This window comes from Lathyrus oleraceus, chromosome 5 (genome assembly GCF_024323335.1).
Source record: "Lathyrus oleraceus cultivar Zhongwan6 chromosome 5, CAAS_Psat_ZW6_1.0, whole genome shotgun sequence".
NCBI classification, from domain to species: Eukaryota; Viridiplantae; Streptophyta; class Magnoliopsida; order Fabales; family Fabaceae; genus Lathyrus; species Lathyrus oleraceus.
The window spans coordinates 535,325,235-535,341,190 of NC_066583.1; the positions used below are offsets into that span (position 1 = coordinate 535,325,235).

The window sequence follows — 15,956 nt, forward strand, 5'->3', positions numbered from 1 at the left end:
GGAACAGTGTAATTGTGTCCAGTATCTTACTCAATCAAGAATACAGTACACACAAAAAATCAAGAATACAGTACACACAAAAAATTTTGGGAATATCGGCACGGTTGAGATTGTTGAGATGAGGAGTGCGGTGGCGGAAACGGTGGAGGTTCGGAGGTGAGAGGCGAGTGCGGCGGTCGCTTGTTTGGGTGACGGCGGAGGGACCCTCGAAGGCGGAAAATAGGGTTTTCGAAAGTTGAAGGAAAATGGGGATGTCGTGTTTTGGGTGTCTGAGAGGTGAGTGAAGAAGAGGGAAAACAAAAAGACTGAGAACGAAAATAGAATCCTGAAATTTTATTTTAATAAGACCTTAGACAGCGCTTTTGTGGAAAGCGCTTTCTAAGGTATGCCTAAGACAGCGCTTTCCAAAAGCGCTTTCTAAACCCCCCCTTAGACAGCGCTTTTGGTTTTAATTTTTTTTTTAATTTTTTTTTTAATTTAAAGACTTTAGACAGCACTTTACCAAAAGCGCTGTCTAAAGTCTATATTTATAAGCGCTTTCTAAAAGCGCTGTCTAAGGGGGGGTCTTAGACAGCGCTTTTAGAAAGCGCTGTCTAAGACCCCCCCCTTAGACAGCGCTTTTATTATTTTCTTGGAACATTTTCCGTGTTTGTTTTTAATTTTAACCTTAGACAGCGCTTTCTTTTAAAAGCGTTGTCTAAGATGCGCTGTTAAAAGTCATTTTTGGCGTAGTGACCCTTATGAAGGTATATTTTTGTTTTAATTCTAGGTTTGTTTCAGGAGGTTTATAATCCTCACAATGTAACGTATTTTCATTCCAAGTAAATCTACCTGGCAATTTCAAAAAATGTCAATATAATAAAAAAATATCTATCAGTACTGTCACATCACCTTCCATTAGACCGACCTAACGTCAGAAACCAAAAGTATAAACGACAAATATTAGAAGAAAGATTCTTTAAAAAAAAGTATAAACTAAAAATAAAAACATCTAACTTTAGAGGGATTTTAAACATAGTTAACCCTATCTATAACACACTCTCTTTTGTTTAAAGTTAATTGTTAAACACTAAATATGTTTTCCATATTTTAAATTCCTTTAACTTTGTATAATTTTAATCATCTATATCTTTTAATTTTGTCGACATTTCAATATTTACCTGCTCTTCAATTTACACATAATGATCACTCTCCAACGCCAAACCGCAAAAAATAATTGCACACGAACATATCCATAGCCATCAAAATCCAAACTGATCATAAACATTCTCAAATTCAAATGATTCAGGAGATAACAGCATAGTGGTATGTTTCACATTATCGAAATAAACTTCAAAGTTACATGACAGGATGTTCTCTGATAAGAACAATTGATTCGGATGAATCTCTTTCAAGGGATCCTCTTTTATTGAAGCAACAAGTGGTGGCAATGGCAATGGCAAAGGTGGTGGAAGCTGGTATTCTTGTTTAATCAGAACGTTGTTATCGAAACTAAGCAGTACAGAAGAGTCATCAGAGGACAAAATTGGTTCCAAATTGCTTTTGCAAGTGTGATAACCATAATATGTAGTAGTGTACAATGGAGGATTCTCTTGAGTTCTTTGAACATGTTTCATTGCTTCACAGTGTTGATCGTTCATGTGTGTGCATCTATAGTAGCTTCTGCATATATATTATCATTTATGTAATAAATTTCAGCCATGTAAATCGATATGGAAACTATATGAAATTGATGAACATATGATATACCTATAGTATTTGGCTTTTGTTATCCTTTTTTGTCCATACTTTCTCCATGTATGACCATCATCAATCAATATTGGGGTGGTCTTTTCCCAAGTTGCTGAAATTGACCTAAAATATCAATCAATAAGTTTTTATTCAAAATCATATGATATATTAGTCAATAAGAAAAGTATATATAAATTATTAATAGATAATATTAATTTCTGTTATTCCATTTAAGTATGTAGTGATGAGCATATATGTCTGGAAGTCTAGCTGTAATGTGTTCCAGATTAAAAGGATGCTTGAGGGCATCAGATATTATATTTTATTCATAAATTCGTTTTTAAGGATACAGACATATATTCCACAACAAAATGATACATATATATATATATATATATATATATATATATATATATATATATATATATATATATATATATATAAATAAACTTTCTGCCCTAAACTTTAAAACGTAATGCCAGCATATGTATTAGTGGTAAAGAATGAAAAGCATCTTAATTTTTTTTAATCTTAACTATTCGGGACTTGTGACCAACTAATCAAGAAATGTTAAAATAAAATTTTGTATGAACCGACCTAACAAAAAATTATTAGTATTTAATAGGACTTCGAAATTGAGACCGTGAGAGAAGTATATTCTAAAGACTTAAGTCTTCATCATTAAATCAACTCTTAGGGTTGTGAAAAACATTTCATTCAAACCCAAAAAATTGAAAGAAAAAAAAAAGTGTCAATGAAAGAATTAGAGTTTTGAACAAATTTAGGTTACATAGTAAGTTTGTATGGTAAAAAGTGTGACTTTATATAAAGGTTATATCTTTAACTAACTTAGAATTAAATTTTTCTCAAAACACCCTCTTACAGCCAATACTATCGAGTTTGGTACACATAAATGTTTGATGGTTTGAACAATATTTGAGGGTGATACTATATTGGACTTGATGCACGTATGTGAGTTATGATTAATTCAATCTTATAAAATCGGTCTGTATAATAAGGGGTATCCCTCTATATAAAAAATATTATTTAACTCTATCTCTAATCAACGTAAAATTTAGGATATTCTGAGTATATTTTATCAGGCCTAATAATTTATTGAATTTGATGTGTAAATCTAAATAGTAACTAACCCATGGCCTAATAGATAAATTATGATATCATAATATAATTAAAGTTTAACTCTATCATTGATGAGAAAAATCCGTCGATCTAATTCTAAATCTCACTGTTCCATCCATAAATCTAATTCTCATCGAAAATAAACACCAAGTTTTAAATAAATAAAAATATCAATCTAAAGCGTGAGTATCAATAGCAGTAATAAGGCGAAGGATTGTACAAAGTTTGATTTGAATCTCAAACAAAATCAAGAATCAAAACTCCAACATAACATAAACAAGAGCAAGAACTATTAAAAAATGGTGAGCAATACAAAATGCGGCATAAAGGATCTTTGAAAAATTAAAACCCTAATCAGAACATAAAACATTTATTTGAACCCTAAACTTAACAAAGAAATTTAGAATCAATTTCTTTTTTTTTTTGAAAATCAAAATAAATGAGAAAATTTACAAGTTGAACTTTCTATAAAAAAAATGGAACGGAAATTTTGTTTAAAGGTGGAGGAGACCAAACTTTCTCAAATTGCCATGATAGAGTTAGAGTTTTCATCTAACTATCAACATAAAATCAATTTTCATAATGAAGGATGTCTATCTATACAAATATTTATCTGGCTTTATTTTTATTTAATGTAAAACTTGAGTTTTTCCTAATAGCTTATATCTAAAAACCTAGGTGGAAAAAAGTGGTGAATTCGAATTTGAAAGGATCTAAATCCATAGAAAACTTTGAAACAATTGAAATACTCAAAGGAATTTAGTATAAGACATGGATTAAAGATCATGATTCTTACTTTCTCTTGTTCGACCCTTTTTGTTGTTTGGTGTTGAGGATCTTGAGTTTCTTGTAAGCTCCATCCAAATCAACCTCCATCTTGTGATAACTATTTGAGATAGAAACATCTCTACCTGATACAGGAACATCATTGAACTCTTTATTGTTGTTCAAAAGCAAAAGAGTATTTGTCAATGATTTGAGTATCTTTCGAACAAGATCTCCGGCTATTAAGGTTGATAATGATTGTGAGTTTGACCCTTTGACTTCCCTAATACTAATATTTGACTTATCATCAAAAGTTAGTACTTCAAGTAATTGATTTGCCATATCATGTCCTCTTATAAGCTCTTCTTCTATTGCCTTTTTGCCATTTGTAGAAAGCCAAACAACATTTTCCATTAACTTTTTGGGAGTGTAAAGTAACTAGTTTAATATTTTGGATATGAGAGAAATTAGAAAGAGTGACACATCCTTTTATTCAACTTGGTTCTTTCCAACTTGCAAGTTTAAAATTTGTTCCATTTGGAAGTACTATATTGATTCAGAAAAGTTCCTCGAACATGTTCATTTCACACTGACCAAAGTTGTGACCTCAGCATGCTAACATCATGTTGCTGACAACACAATTTGATGATTGTATGTAGAAGACAATAATACCCTTTGATTCCTGCGAGGATACTATTGAAGCCGCCCACGTGTTTTCTTTGTTTATTGAGATTAGTTAAGGGTAATTTAGGATATATGTATATATGCATGCACGGACAAATGCTAGATTGGTAATTCATTCTTAATTTAATATTCTTTCCCTATTTGGTTATTTTGGATTTTACCTTTAAAAGCCATTTTTATGATTATGTCAATTGTTGTTGGTTGTCACATAATTAAATCCGACCACACCAAACTATTTCTAATATACTTTGACTACAAAAGAAATGCCGAGTTTGGAGGAACCAAGTAGTTTCACTAGACCATCTCTTTATTATTATTTTCAATTCTTTTTTATGTTTTTCTTTCGTAAAACTTCAACACTTGATCAATAAGCATATCTCAAACATGATACCGACACCAACGCGGCGACGTCGATAATAATTTAAAATATATATAAATTAAAGATAATCATAGTATTGGTGTAAATGTCGGTGTCCGACACTAACATAAACACGTTATTTTTTAGAAGTGTTGGTGTTATAGAGCACTTGACATACCCAATTCTTGTGCTCATGTTAAGTTGTGTTTCAATGAATCTATTCTCAAATATGATTGATGATGTCGAGGAACGATCCAATCAAACTCGAGGTCCAATTCTAATTTAAAAATTAACCAAAATTTAAAATAAAATAATACAATTATAATAATTAAAAATGACACATCAAAAATATAATTATATATCAATAAAAAAAATTAAGTATAATTTGATCTATTTTTTTTAATGTATTAGATTTTTATCATAATATTTTTTTTATTTATTTAATTTTTAAAAAAAATATTTTTTTTATATTTTCTAATATTAATGTAAAAAAAATTGAGTTTTTTAAATTTTGAAACCCTCCAAAATTTAAGACCATGTGTTATAGAGTTTGCTAGCAGGCTTGATGATGGTGATAATATTGAAGAACTCTATAACGGTAATATGCTAAATAACAATGATCAATATATAAATGAAGATATGAAAAATATCGATAGGTGTATAATTGATATTGATTAGAAATCAAAATGGATGGAGATGATTTTCCTGGGTGGAAATGGACATAGACTAAAAGTTACTCTCAAGTGAACACCCTCAATGATGTGAAAAATGAAATCCAACATCCCTACTCACAAATCACAAATTATTTGTAAATGGGTTGTGTTTTGGATTTTGTTATGGATCTGTTGAGTTTTAACAATTACAAATATGTATCTCTTCTATTATCGTTTAGGCTGACAATCTTAAGAGTTTTAGACGTAAATGGAGAAATAAGGATTTAGAGTTTAGGGAAAACTTTTAAAGTTATCTAAAAGGATCAGACATTACTTCTAAACAACTTGGGTTTGTGTTATTTCTATATTGAGAGTTGGAGTAGTTGGGAAATACTTGGGTTGAAAATAGGGTTTGTTCTTGAGAACTTGGAAGGATATTTGCTTGTAACTCATTTGTAATTTCTTGTAACAACTTTTGTAGTATAATGAATTGGAGAGTTGCTCTCTCCCCCAAACATAGGTTATTTGAATGAACTCGGTAAACAAACTTTTTGTGTTTCTCGCCTTCTTTTATCTTCTTCTGCCAAGTTAATTCACATTTTTATTACATTAAAGGTTATTATTGTTGAAGGTCATTTGTTTGCTTGTCATTGTTCTTTGTCCCACACATCAAATTTTTTGATGTGATTGAATTTTGAATAATTTCTTTTGAAAGGGTTTTAATTATGTTATCAATTTCATAAAAAGTAGCGCCCACGTAGGAAAAATGGGTATTGTTTACAAGTGATATATCATGTGTAAATGGGAGATTGAGAAATTTTCCGACAACGATTTTGGATTGTGGAAAGTAAATATGCAAGCAAGTTTGATTCAAGATAAGTGTATTGATGCTTTGAAGGGTGAGAAATCGATGTCTGCATGCCTAAGTAAAGTAGAGAAGACCGAGATGGTGGATAAGACCAAGAGTATCATTATCTTGTGACACAACAACAACAAATTATCAATGAACACAACAACTTGATCTAAGTACGGATGGAATATTCTATTCATATATTCCATGAACACTCCAGGCGCATTGAGACACACCAAACAACATCACAAAATACTCATAGTGACCATATCTCGTTCCAAATGCAGTATTCGGAATATCTTCTTACTTTACACGAATCTGACGAAAATCCGACCGCAAATCAATCTTATTGTTCATTCTAGTATACCCGCCCTAGTATGCAACTGTCATTCGTGATTTCCTCGCCTCAAGCAGATCTTTCTACTCTCTCGCTCAATCTTGAAAATTTTGTCGTCTTTTTCTCATCTCTTCATTGCAAACAAAAAAATATATATATATTTTTCAAAAATTGACTTACCAGATTTTTTAAACTTTTTGGTCACACCCTGCATATACCAACAATTCTAAAAAATAAATATTTCTATATATGTTTATACAAGCAATTTATAAATATGAAGTATGCATATATGCATTTTACCGACAATTTCAAAATTGTCGGTAAAAATACAAACAGGCATACCACATATTTCTAAATTATCGATAAAAATGCAAGCAAAATTTTAGATTTTACCTGACATTTCTAAATCCCCCATATAAATCCATAATTTTAATATCGGCAACTTTTATTTAAAAAAAGTCGTTAAAAAAAGCATGTTTTACTAAATATTTGATACCTTATAAAAAAATATTTAGTATATATGCGGAAATTTCATGAAAAACAACACTTACGAGTAAATTGTCGGTATAAATTACAAAATCTCCGGTAGAAATTTTGAAAAACTCAAAAAATAAAAAGATATTGTCAATAATAAAAGTTGTTATAAAATTACATATAAAGATCTACTCAGCTTACACACATATAAAAATTATGTTATAAAATGACATAAAAATTTTGAAAAACTCAAAAAAAAAAAAAAGATATTGTCAATAATAAAAATTATGTTATAAAAACACAGTGGTCGAACTGACTTCTAATGAAACCTATGTGTGTTATGAACTTGTTGAATCTCCTATTCCACTATCGAGGAGATTGTTTTAATCCATATAAAGATATATTCAACTTGCACGCATGATCTTCCTTTCCCTTTTCTGCATACCCTTTAGGTTGCGTCATCAGGATTGTTTCATATAGATCTCCACACAAGAAAGCAGTCTTCACATCCATTTGTTCCAATTCTAGGTCGAACTGTGCCATCATGGCAAGTAACACTCGAAAGGACATGTGCTTCACAACAGGAGAAAACACATCATTAAAGTGGACACCTTCTTTCTGAGTGAAACCCCTTGCGACCAATCTTACCTTGTATCTCTTGGACGTCACTCCATCGACTCCTTCCTTAACTTTGAAAATCCACTTACAGCTGACTAACTTGGCTCCAGCAGGTTTCTTGATCAGCTCCCAAGTGTCATTATCATGAAGAGACTTCATTTCATCATCCATGGCCTTCAGTCATTCAATCTTATTTCAAATCCTCATAACTTTCTTATAGTCTCTAGGTTCTTCATCTAGAACTTCACTTGCAGAGACTAAGGCATAAGCTATGAGATCTGCATACCTAAGTCTTTGAGGTGGCTTGATGACTCTTCTCATTATATCTCTTGCCAACAGGTAGTCATCGATAGTTTCCTCAACTTCCTCAATATCTTCATCATCTTGTGCTTCTTCTTCGACTTGATCTAGGATACGTAATTTTGCATCAACATGCTCCACCTCAATAGGAATCTCTTCATGTTTCAGCTCTTCTTCAAATATTTGTGCACTTCGATTAACGTCATCAGTTTTCTTGAAAGCTATCTCGGCTTCATTGAAAACTATATCTCGACTGGTGATACACCTCATGTGACCTGGCTCTAGGCATCATAACCTATAAGCTTTGACTCCTTCGGGGTATCCCATGAACATACATCACATAGCTCTAGGTTCGACCTTGTCTTGCCTAATGTGATCATAGGTTATGCAGTCAAATACTCTAAGTTTATCGAGATCTGGTGGGTGTCTCGACCAAACTTCTTCAGGTGTTTTCATATCTAACATAGTCGAAAGACATCTGTTTATTAGATATGTTGGTGTCAAAACAACCTCTGCCCAAAACACCTTCTTTAACCTAGCACTAGTCAACATGTATTTAACTCTTTCCAAAATGGTTCGATTAAACCTTTCATCCAGACCATTTTGTTGGGGAGTACCTACGGTAGTTATGTGTCTTGCAATACTAGAGGCTGCACAAAAACTTTCGAATGCCTCATTGCAAAACTTAAGACCATTGTCGGTTCTCAACCTCTTGACCTTTCTACCAGACTAATTTTTGACTAAAGTCTTCTAACTTTGGAAGTTCTCAAAAGTTTCATCTTTAGTCTTATGGATGAATACCCATAACTTTCTAGATTAATCATCAACTATGGATAGAAAATACATTGTTCCTAAATGTGATGGACACCTTGCAGGCCCCTAAAGACCAACATGGATGTAATTAAGGGAAATATGTGTTCTTTGTTTGCCTTTATTGAACTTCACTCTGTAAGATTTTCCAAGTGCACAGGATTCACAAAACTTCAGCTTTTCGACTTTATCTCCACCAAGTAGATTTTTTCCCCAATTCAACTAGACCCCTTTCACTGACATGGCCCAATCTCATGTTCCAAATTTATGTCTTCGATAAAGATTTCGTGGATGCAACATCTGCAGAGTCACTGACAACTTCAGCCTTAAGGGTATACAAGCCTTGTTTCTTCATGCCTTTTAAGACTTCCTTCGACCCCTTCATGACTTTTAGAATACTTTTCTCTCCTTGAAAATTATATTCTTTCTTGTCGAATTCACCAAGAGAAATCAAATTTCTCTTTAAATCAGGTATATACCTGACTTTAGTCAACAACCTTATTGACTCATCATGGAGCTTAAATCTCACAGATCCAACACATGCAATCTTGCAAGTTTTATTGTTTCCAAGCAATACATATCCATCATCTTGATCACATAGTTCCTCTAACAAGTCTTTGTTTAGATTCATGTGTCAAGTGTAACTTGAATCCATAATCCATTATTTACTTGAGTCGCCGCTTGAAACAACAAGAACATCAGATGAGCTGAAATCATCTTGAACAATGGTTGTGTTACCATTATCCTTAGCTTCATGATCTTCCAGACGTTTAGGGCACACTTTTCTTGTATGACCCTCATTCTTACAGTGATAACATCAAATACCAGATGCATCATGACTATAATACTTTTGCTGACTTTTACCTTTCTTCTTGTCAAACTTGTCATCTCTCTTTGTGAATTTCACCTTAACCGACAGGCCTTCACCAGTCAAAGATGGCATGTGCTCCTTTCGTTCGTTCAAATTCTTAGAATACAAGGCTGATTAAACTTCTTCATAGGTCATAGACGCTCTTCCATATAAGATAGTTTCTTTGAAGTGAGCATGTGATCTGGGCAAAGCACACAACAACAACAACAACAGTGCTTGATCTTCATCCTCGATCTTGACATCGATATTTTTCAAGATCAAGAAAGAGCTTGTTGGACATATCTAATTGCTCAGCCAAAAGTTTGTCTTCACTCATCTTGAATGAATACACAGTTTGCTTCAGGTAGACGCGATTGACCAACGATTTGATCATGTACAAATTTTCGAGTTTCACCCATAACCCCGACACCGTCGTCTCCTTCAAAACCTGTCAAAGAACCTTATCACCAAGGCTCAATAAGATGGCGTTGTGGGCTTTCTCTATCATAGTCTTTTTTTCTTTGTCCGTTAACGCAATGTTCATGACTTTGGCTCCCTTCAACGCTTCTAAACAACCTTGTTGAACCAGTAAGGCTTTCATCTTCAAGCGCCATAAACCGAAATCGTTCACTCTGGTGAACTTTTCAATCTCATACTTTGTTGACGGCGTCTTCTCCACGCTCATCGCACTAACTTGTTATGAAAACCAATGTCGAAATAACAAAGTATAATAGGTATTTTGATCGGCAAGAAACCCACAATGGTAGAAAATAAGGAAGCAAGAAGAACACAATGAAATTGGTTATAAACAGCTATTATTTACTTTCTCTTGGGAACAAGATTACAAGTGTTACAGAGTAGAAAATAACCCCTCTCACCCTAATTAGGATTTGCGTTATACAATGATGAGAGACTAATATGTTATTTATAAGAAAACTAACACACTAAACTAATAGACTTTTACGCACATGCTCATTACACAAGCTAACTTAGAGAACAAACTAACTTAAATAATTGGGCATAACAAACAGACCCAATTCGACATGTCAACAATCTTAGCATATCTCGACTACAGCATGTGAACAAACTTCGATGACACAAGCTAACTTAGAGAACAAACTAACTTAAATAATTGGGCATAACAAACAGACCCAATTCGACATGTCAACAATCTTAGCATATCTCGACTACAGCATGTGAACAAACTTCGATGACATACTAAGGTCCTGTCGAATTGTCGAACCAAAAAGTTACACATTGATCATATTAAAATTCGATCAAATATCTCTTATATATATATATATATATATATATATATATATATATATATATATATATATATATATATATATATATATATATATATATATATATATATATATTTATTTATTTGCTTGTTTGTTTATTTATTTATTTATTTATTTATTTTAGAGTGCTTTTAAAATTATGTGATATGATAATATATATTTGATTTATCAAATATTCAACAAAAGTCTTAGCAATCTAGTGGTGAAAGTTGTGTCTTTCACTCAAACGATTTGGGTTTGATTTCTAGTTTTACAATAATTCTAATTTGTTATTTTCATAATTCTTGCCTCTTTAATAATTTAATAATATTAAAATAGTTTAAAATTAAAATTATATATATATATATATATATATATATATATATATATATATATATATTAGAGTGTTTTTAAATTATGTAATATAATAATATATATTTGATTTGTCAAATATTCAACGAAAGTCTTAGTGATCTAGTGGTAAAGGTTGTGAATTTTTTTTTAAAATAACCATGTTTTTCAAAAAAAATACGAAAATAACCAACTTTTTAAAAAAAATCCAAAATAACCATGTTTGGGAGAGGATGCGTCAGGGGAGTTGGCGCACCCCCCAAAAAATTAGAGGAGGCGCCAGATGTATTGGCGTCAATGCATTGGGCTTCTAAAGGAGGAGTCAATGCATGTGGCGCCAAGGGCAATGGCGCCTACATGGCCCTCCTAAAGGAGGCGCCAAGGGCAATGGCGCCTTAGTGTGTGTGTGTGTGGTGGGTGTATGCGCCACCACATCTGGCGCATACACCCCCTGTTATTTTTATTTTTATTTTTTTCTATTTTAATATTTTTTAATTATATATTTTTTATAATATTTTTTGTTTTTAATATTTAAAATTTATTATTTAATACATAATAAATAAAAATAAAAATAAAATAACTTCATTAAATATATAATAATTGATTACATTAGAAAGACCAAAAACCTAATGATCCGCCCGATTATAACGTCCCCCGGTTCCACATCCTGGTGCGTTAGGTTGTCTCCGAGGTCTCCCACGATTTTCTTGAGGTGTTTGTGGTCTTTGGGTGCTGACCTGATCGAGCGATGGCTGGTTGGAAGGTCCGGCAGAAGTTCCGGCGGTATTTGACAGATGTGTCATCATTTGCTCCTAATATCCGGAGGGGCTCTGGCTGGTTGGAAGGTCCGGCAGAAGTTCCGGCGGTATTTGACAGATGTGTCATCATTTGCTCCCAATATCCGGAGGGGCTCTGGCCAACGGCGCTTCCGTAATGGAGTTCGGTGCCCATGTCATCGTAGTTAGGGCGCTGGGGTTGGGTGAATTAGGGACGGTATAGTTGCCCAAACTGAGCCATTGAGTCGTTTTAAAAACAAAGCAATGGTTCTTGGGGCGTACTATAGTTAAATAGTGGTTGGGTGTTAATTGGTGGGGGGTTACGATGACGTGACCCATATGAATCATCTGGGCTATAAACGGTTGTGGTTACGGGGTTTGGTTCTTGGTGTTGTGTTTGGGTAGGTGGTATGAATGGATTGCGACGTTGGATGGTTCGTTGTTGGGTGGTTGGCATGAACGGGTTGCGATGTTGGGTGTGCTTTTGTTGTGTGTATGTGGCCGGTTGATGTTGTGTGGTTGGTTGTTGAGTTTAGGTGGGTTCACATTGGTGTTGGGTGGTGAATTGAGGTGGGGCATACGATGACGAAGCAAGTTGGCGTGGATCCATCAAATATCGCGGCTCAAATAGAAATTGCTGAGTTGTTACAGACCTAAACCATGCCATATATTGTTAAGTCGGTCTTGCACCTTGGATGACTGGTTCGTTCAAGATGTGTTGTCGTCGATTCCTCCATTGACGACACATGTCTTTTGCAAAGTCTCTCCAGTCAGAATAATCTCACTGTGTATCGACCCTCTTTTGATGCCAATTCCCCAAACATGTGGGATATTCTGGAATATGTTGTAGCATTCCAAACTGCTGTTTGACCCGGTCACTTTGGTGCATTTCAACTGTAGTGAATCGGATAATCGGTGTCTTCGCTGTCCAAACTGCAGCATCGTCATGGTATCATGATTCAGACCCAGATATGGCCTCCAAACAAACTGTTAAACAAAACCAAATGGTTAGATGGAAAATAATTTGAGAAGTAATTTTAAATTAAAATATAGTTTGGTAGGAGTATTACATCATCATGTCCAATGTGGTCCAATAGATTTCGATAGACTACAATAGCGTGTTTCGGACACCTATTGTAGTTCATTCCCCTTACTGACCACCTAAGATAATAAGAAGAAATGAAAAATATTATTTACTGTTAATTATAATAATAAATATAATTAACTAAATGGTGAATGGTAAAGTGCTAGACTTACATGCCAGGACTGGATACTGATATAGTAGTGCATCGTTTGCCGATGAAGGAAGATTGTCGTCCTGTTAAGCAAAAGGTTCGTCGCATGCGTCCTGAAATGTCCGAGAAAATCAAAGTCGAAGTTATGAAACAATTTAACGCCGGTTTCCTAGTCGTTACTTCTTATCCTCAATGGGTTGCTAATGTGGTACCAGTGCCGAAGAAGGATGGTAAGGTGCGAATGTGCGTAGATTACAGAGATCTGAATAAAGCGAGTCCCAAAGATGACTTTCCACTCCCGCACATTGATGTTCTGGTAGACAATACCGCTCAACACAAAGTATTCTTCTTCATGGATGGATTCTCGGGTTATAACCAGATTAAGATGGCACCTGAAGACATGGAGAAAACTACGTTTGTGACGCAATTGGGCACTTTCTGTTACAAAGTAATGCCATTCGGTTTAAAGAACGCTGGGGCAACGTACCAGCGTGCTATGGTGGTTTTGTTCCATGATATGATTCATCATGAAATAGAAGTATATGTTGATGACATGATAGCCAGATCTCATACTGAAGAAGAACATCTCGATCATTTGTACAAATTGTTTGAGAGGTTGAAGAAATATAAGCTGAGATTGAACCCGAACAAATGCACCTTTGGAGTAAGATCCGGTAAACTCTTGGGATTTATTGTCAGTGGTAAAGGAATTGAGGTTGACCCGGCTAAGGTGAGAGTTATTCAAGAAATGCCAGTACCCCGTACAGATAAGAAAGTCAGAGGTTTCTTGGGACGTTTGAATTACATCGCCCGGTTTATCTCCCATTTAACTGCTACCTGCAAACCCATCTTCAAACTACTGAGGAAGAATCAAGAGATGATATGGAATGACGAATGTCAAGAAACTTTTGACAAAATCAAGAAGTATCTCCAGGAACCTCCGATCCTGATACCACCAATTGAAGGAAGACCTCTAATCATGTATTTAACCGTGTTAGAAAGTTCAATGGGGTGCGTGTTGGGGCAACATGACGAGTCTGGTCGAAAAGAGCATGCCATATACTACCTTAGCAAAAAGTTTACCGACTATGAAACAAGATACTCACTGCTCGAAAGAACTTGCTGTGCTTTGGCCTGGGCTGCTCACCGACTAAGACAGTATATGTTGAATCATACCACTTTGTTGATTTCTAAGATGGATCCCATCAAATACATATTTGAGAAACCTGCCCTCTCCGGAAGAATAGCGAGATGGCAGATGATTTTAACAGAGTATGATATCCAGTATACTACCCAAAAAGCAATCAAAGGAAGCATGCTAGCTGATCATTTGGCTCATCAAGCAGTGGATGATTATCAATCTATGAATTTTGAGTTCCCAGATGAGGATGTCATGCTTGTTACTGATTACGAAGAACCTGGACCGGATGAAGGACCCGAACCGGGATCCCGATGGACTATGGTTTTTGATGGATCTTCTAATGCATTGGGCAATGGTGTTGGTGTTGTAATCGTTTCCCCCAAGGGTTGTCATACTCCTTTCACTGCTAGACTATGTTTCGATTGTACCAACAAAATGGCCGAGTATGAAGCATGTATTTTGGGACTCAGAGCTGCTATAGACCTGAGAATCAAGTTTTTGAGTGTGTACGGAGACTCAGCATTAGTAATCAGTCAGATCAAAGGAGAATGGGACACTAAACATCCGAATCTCATCCCTTATCGAGAGCGGGTGTTGACATTAATCCCATACTTTGAAGAGATTACATTCGAACATATCCCACGAGAAGAGAATCAGTTGGCAGACGCCTTGGCCACCATGTCATCTATGTTCAGAGTCAGATGGGACAATGAAGCTCCCAGGATCACCATTGAACGACTAGATGAACCAGCATATTGTTATAAACTTAACGCTGCTGAAGTAGAAGAGAAACCTTGGTTCCACGAAGTAAAAAGATATTTAGAAGCTCAGGAATACCCTGAAGGGGCGTCCATCAATGACAGAAAATTTCTGAGGAAGTTTTCCGCTAGATTCTTTTTGAGTAATGGAATATTATACAAACGTAATCATGATTCGACTTTGCTTCGTTGTGTGGATAAAAAGGAAGCAGAAAAGATTATGGAAGACATGCATGACGGTATTTTTGGGACTCACTCTAGTGGACATACAATGGCCAAGAAGATTCTGAGATCAGGGTATTATTGGTCTACCATGGAAGCTGATTGCCACCATCACTCCAGAACTTGTCACAAGTGCCAGATCTATGCGGACAAAGTACATGTGCCTCCTGCCCCTTTAAACGTGTTGACAGCCCCTTGGCCCTTTGCAATGTGGGGCATTGATATGATCGGGGAGATTAAGCCTACTGCTTCTAATGGACATCGTTTCATCCTCGTGGCTATTGATTACTTTACAAAGTGGGTAGAGGCAGCCTCATTTGCTTCTGTCACTAAGAATGTGGTGGCACGGTTCATCAAGAATAGTCTTATTTGTCGATATGGCGTCCCCGAAAGAGTTATCACTGATAATGGCACTAATTTGAACAACAAGATGATTACTGAACTCTGCACACAGTTCAAGATAAAACACCATAACTCTTCTCCGTACCGGCCAAAGATGAATGGCGCCGTGGAGGCTGCTAATAAGAATATCAAGAAGATCATACAAAAGATGACAATAACGTACAAAGACTGGCATGAGATGTTACCGTTTGCTCTTCATGGTTATCGCACTTCAG

At 34.9% G+C, this 15,956-nt stretch overlaps 1 protein-coding gene across 1 annotated transcript; it reads right to left on the minus strand.

Annotated features, from left to right (window-relative positions):
- Positions 1-1,165: 1,165 nt before the first annotated feature.
- On the minus strand, positions 1,166-4,138 carry LOC127083059 (probable WRKY transcription factor 62). Its single transcript, XM_051023290.1, has 3 exons — positions 3,668-4,138; positions 1,750-1,854; positions 1,166-1,662 (listed from the first exon to the last, which is right to left on the minus strand). Exons 1-3 carry the CDS (start codon positions 4,048-4,050, stop codon positions 1,242-1,244), a joined length of 909 nt encoding a protein of 302 aa, XP_050879247.1. The 5' UTR covers positions 4,051-4,138; the 3' UTR covers positions 1,166-1,241.
- Positions 4,139-15,956: the final 11,818 nt, after the last annotated feature.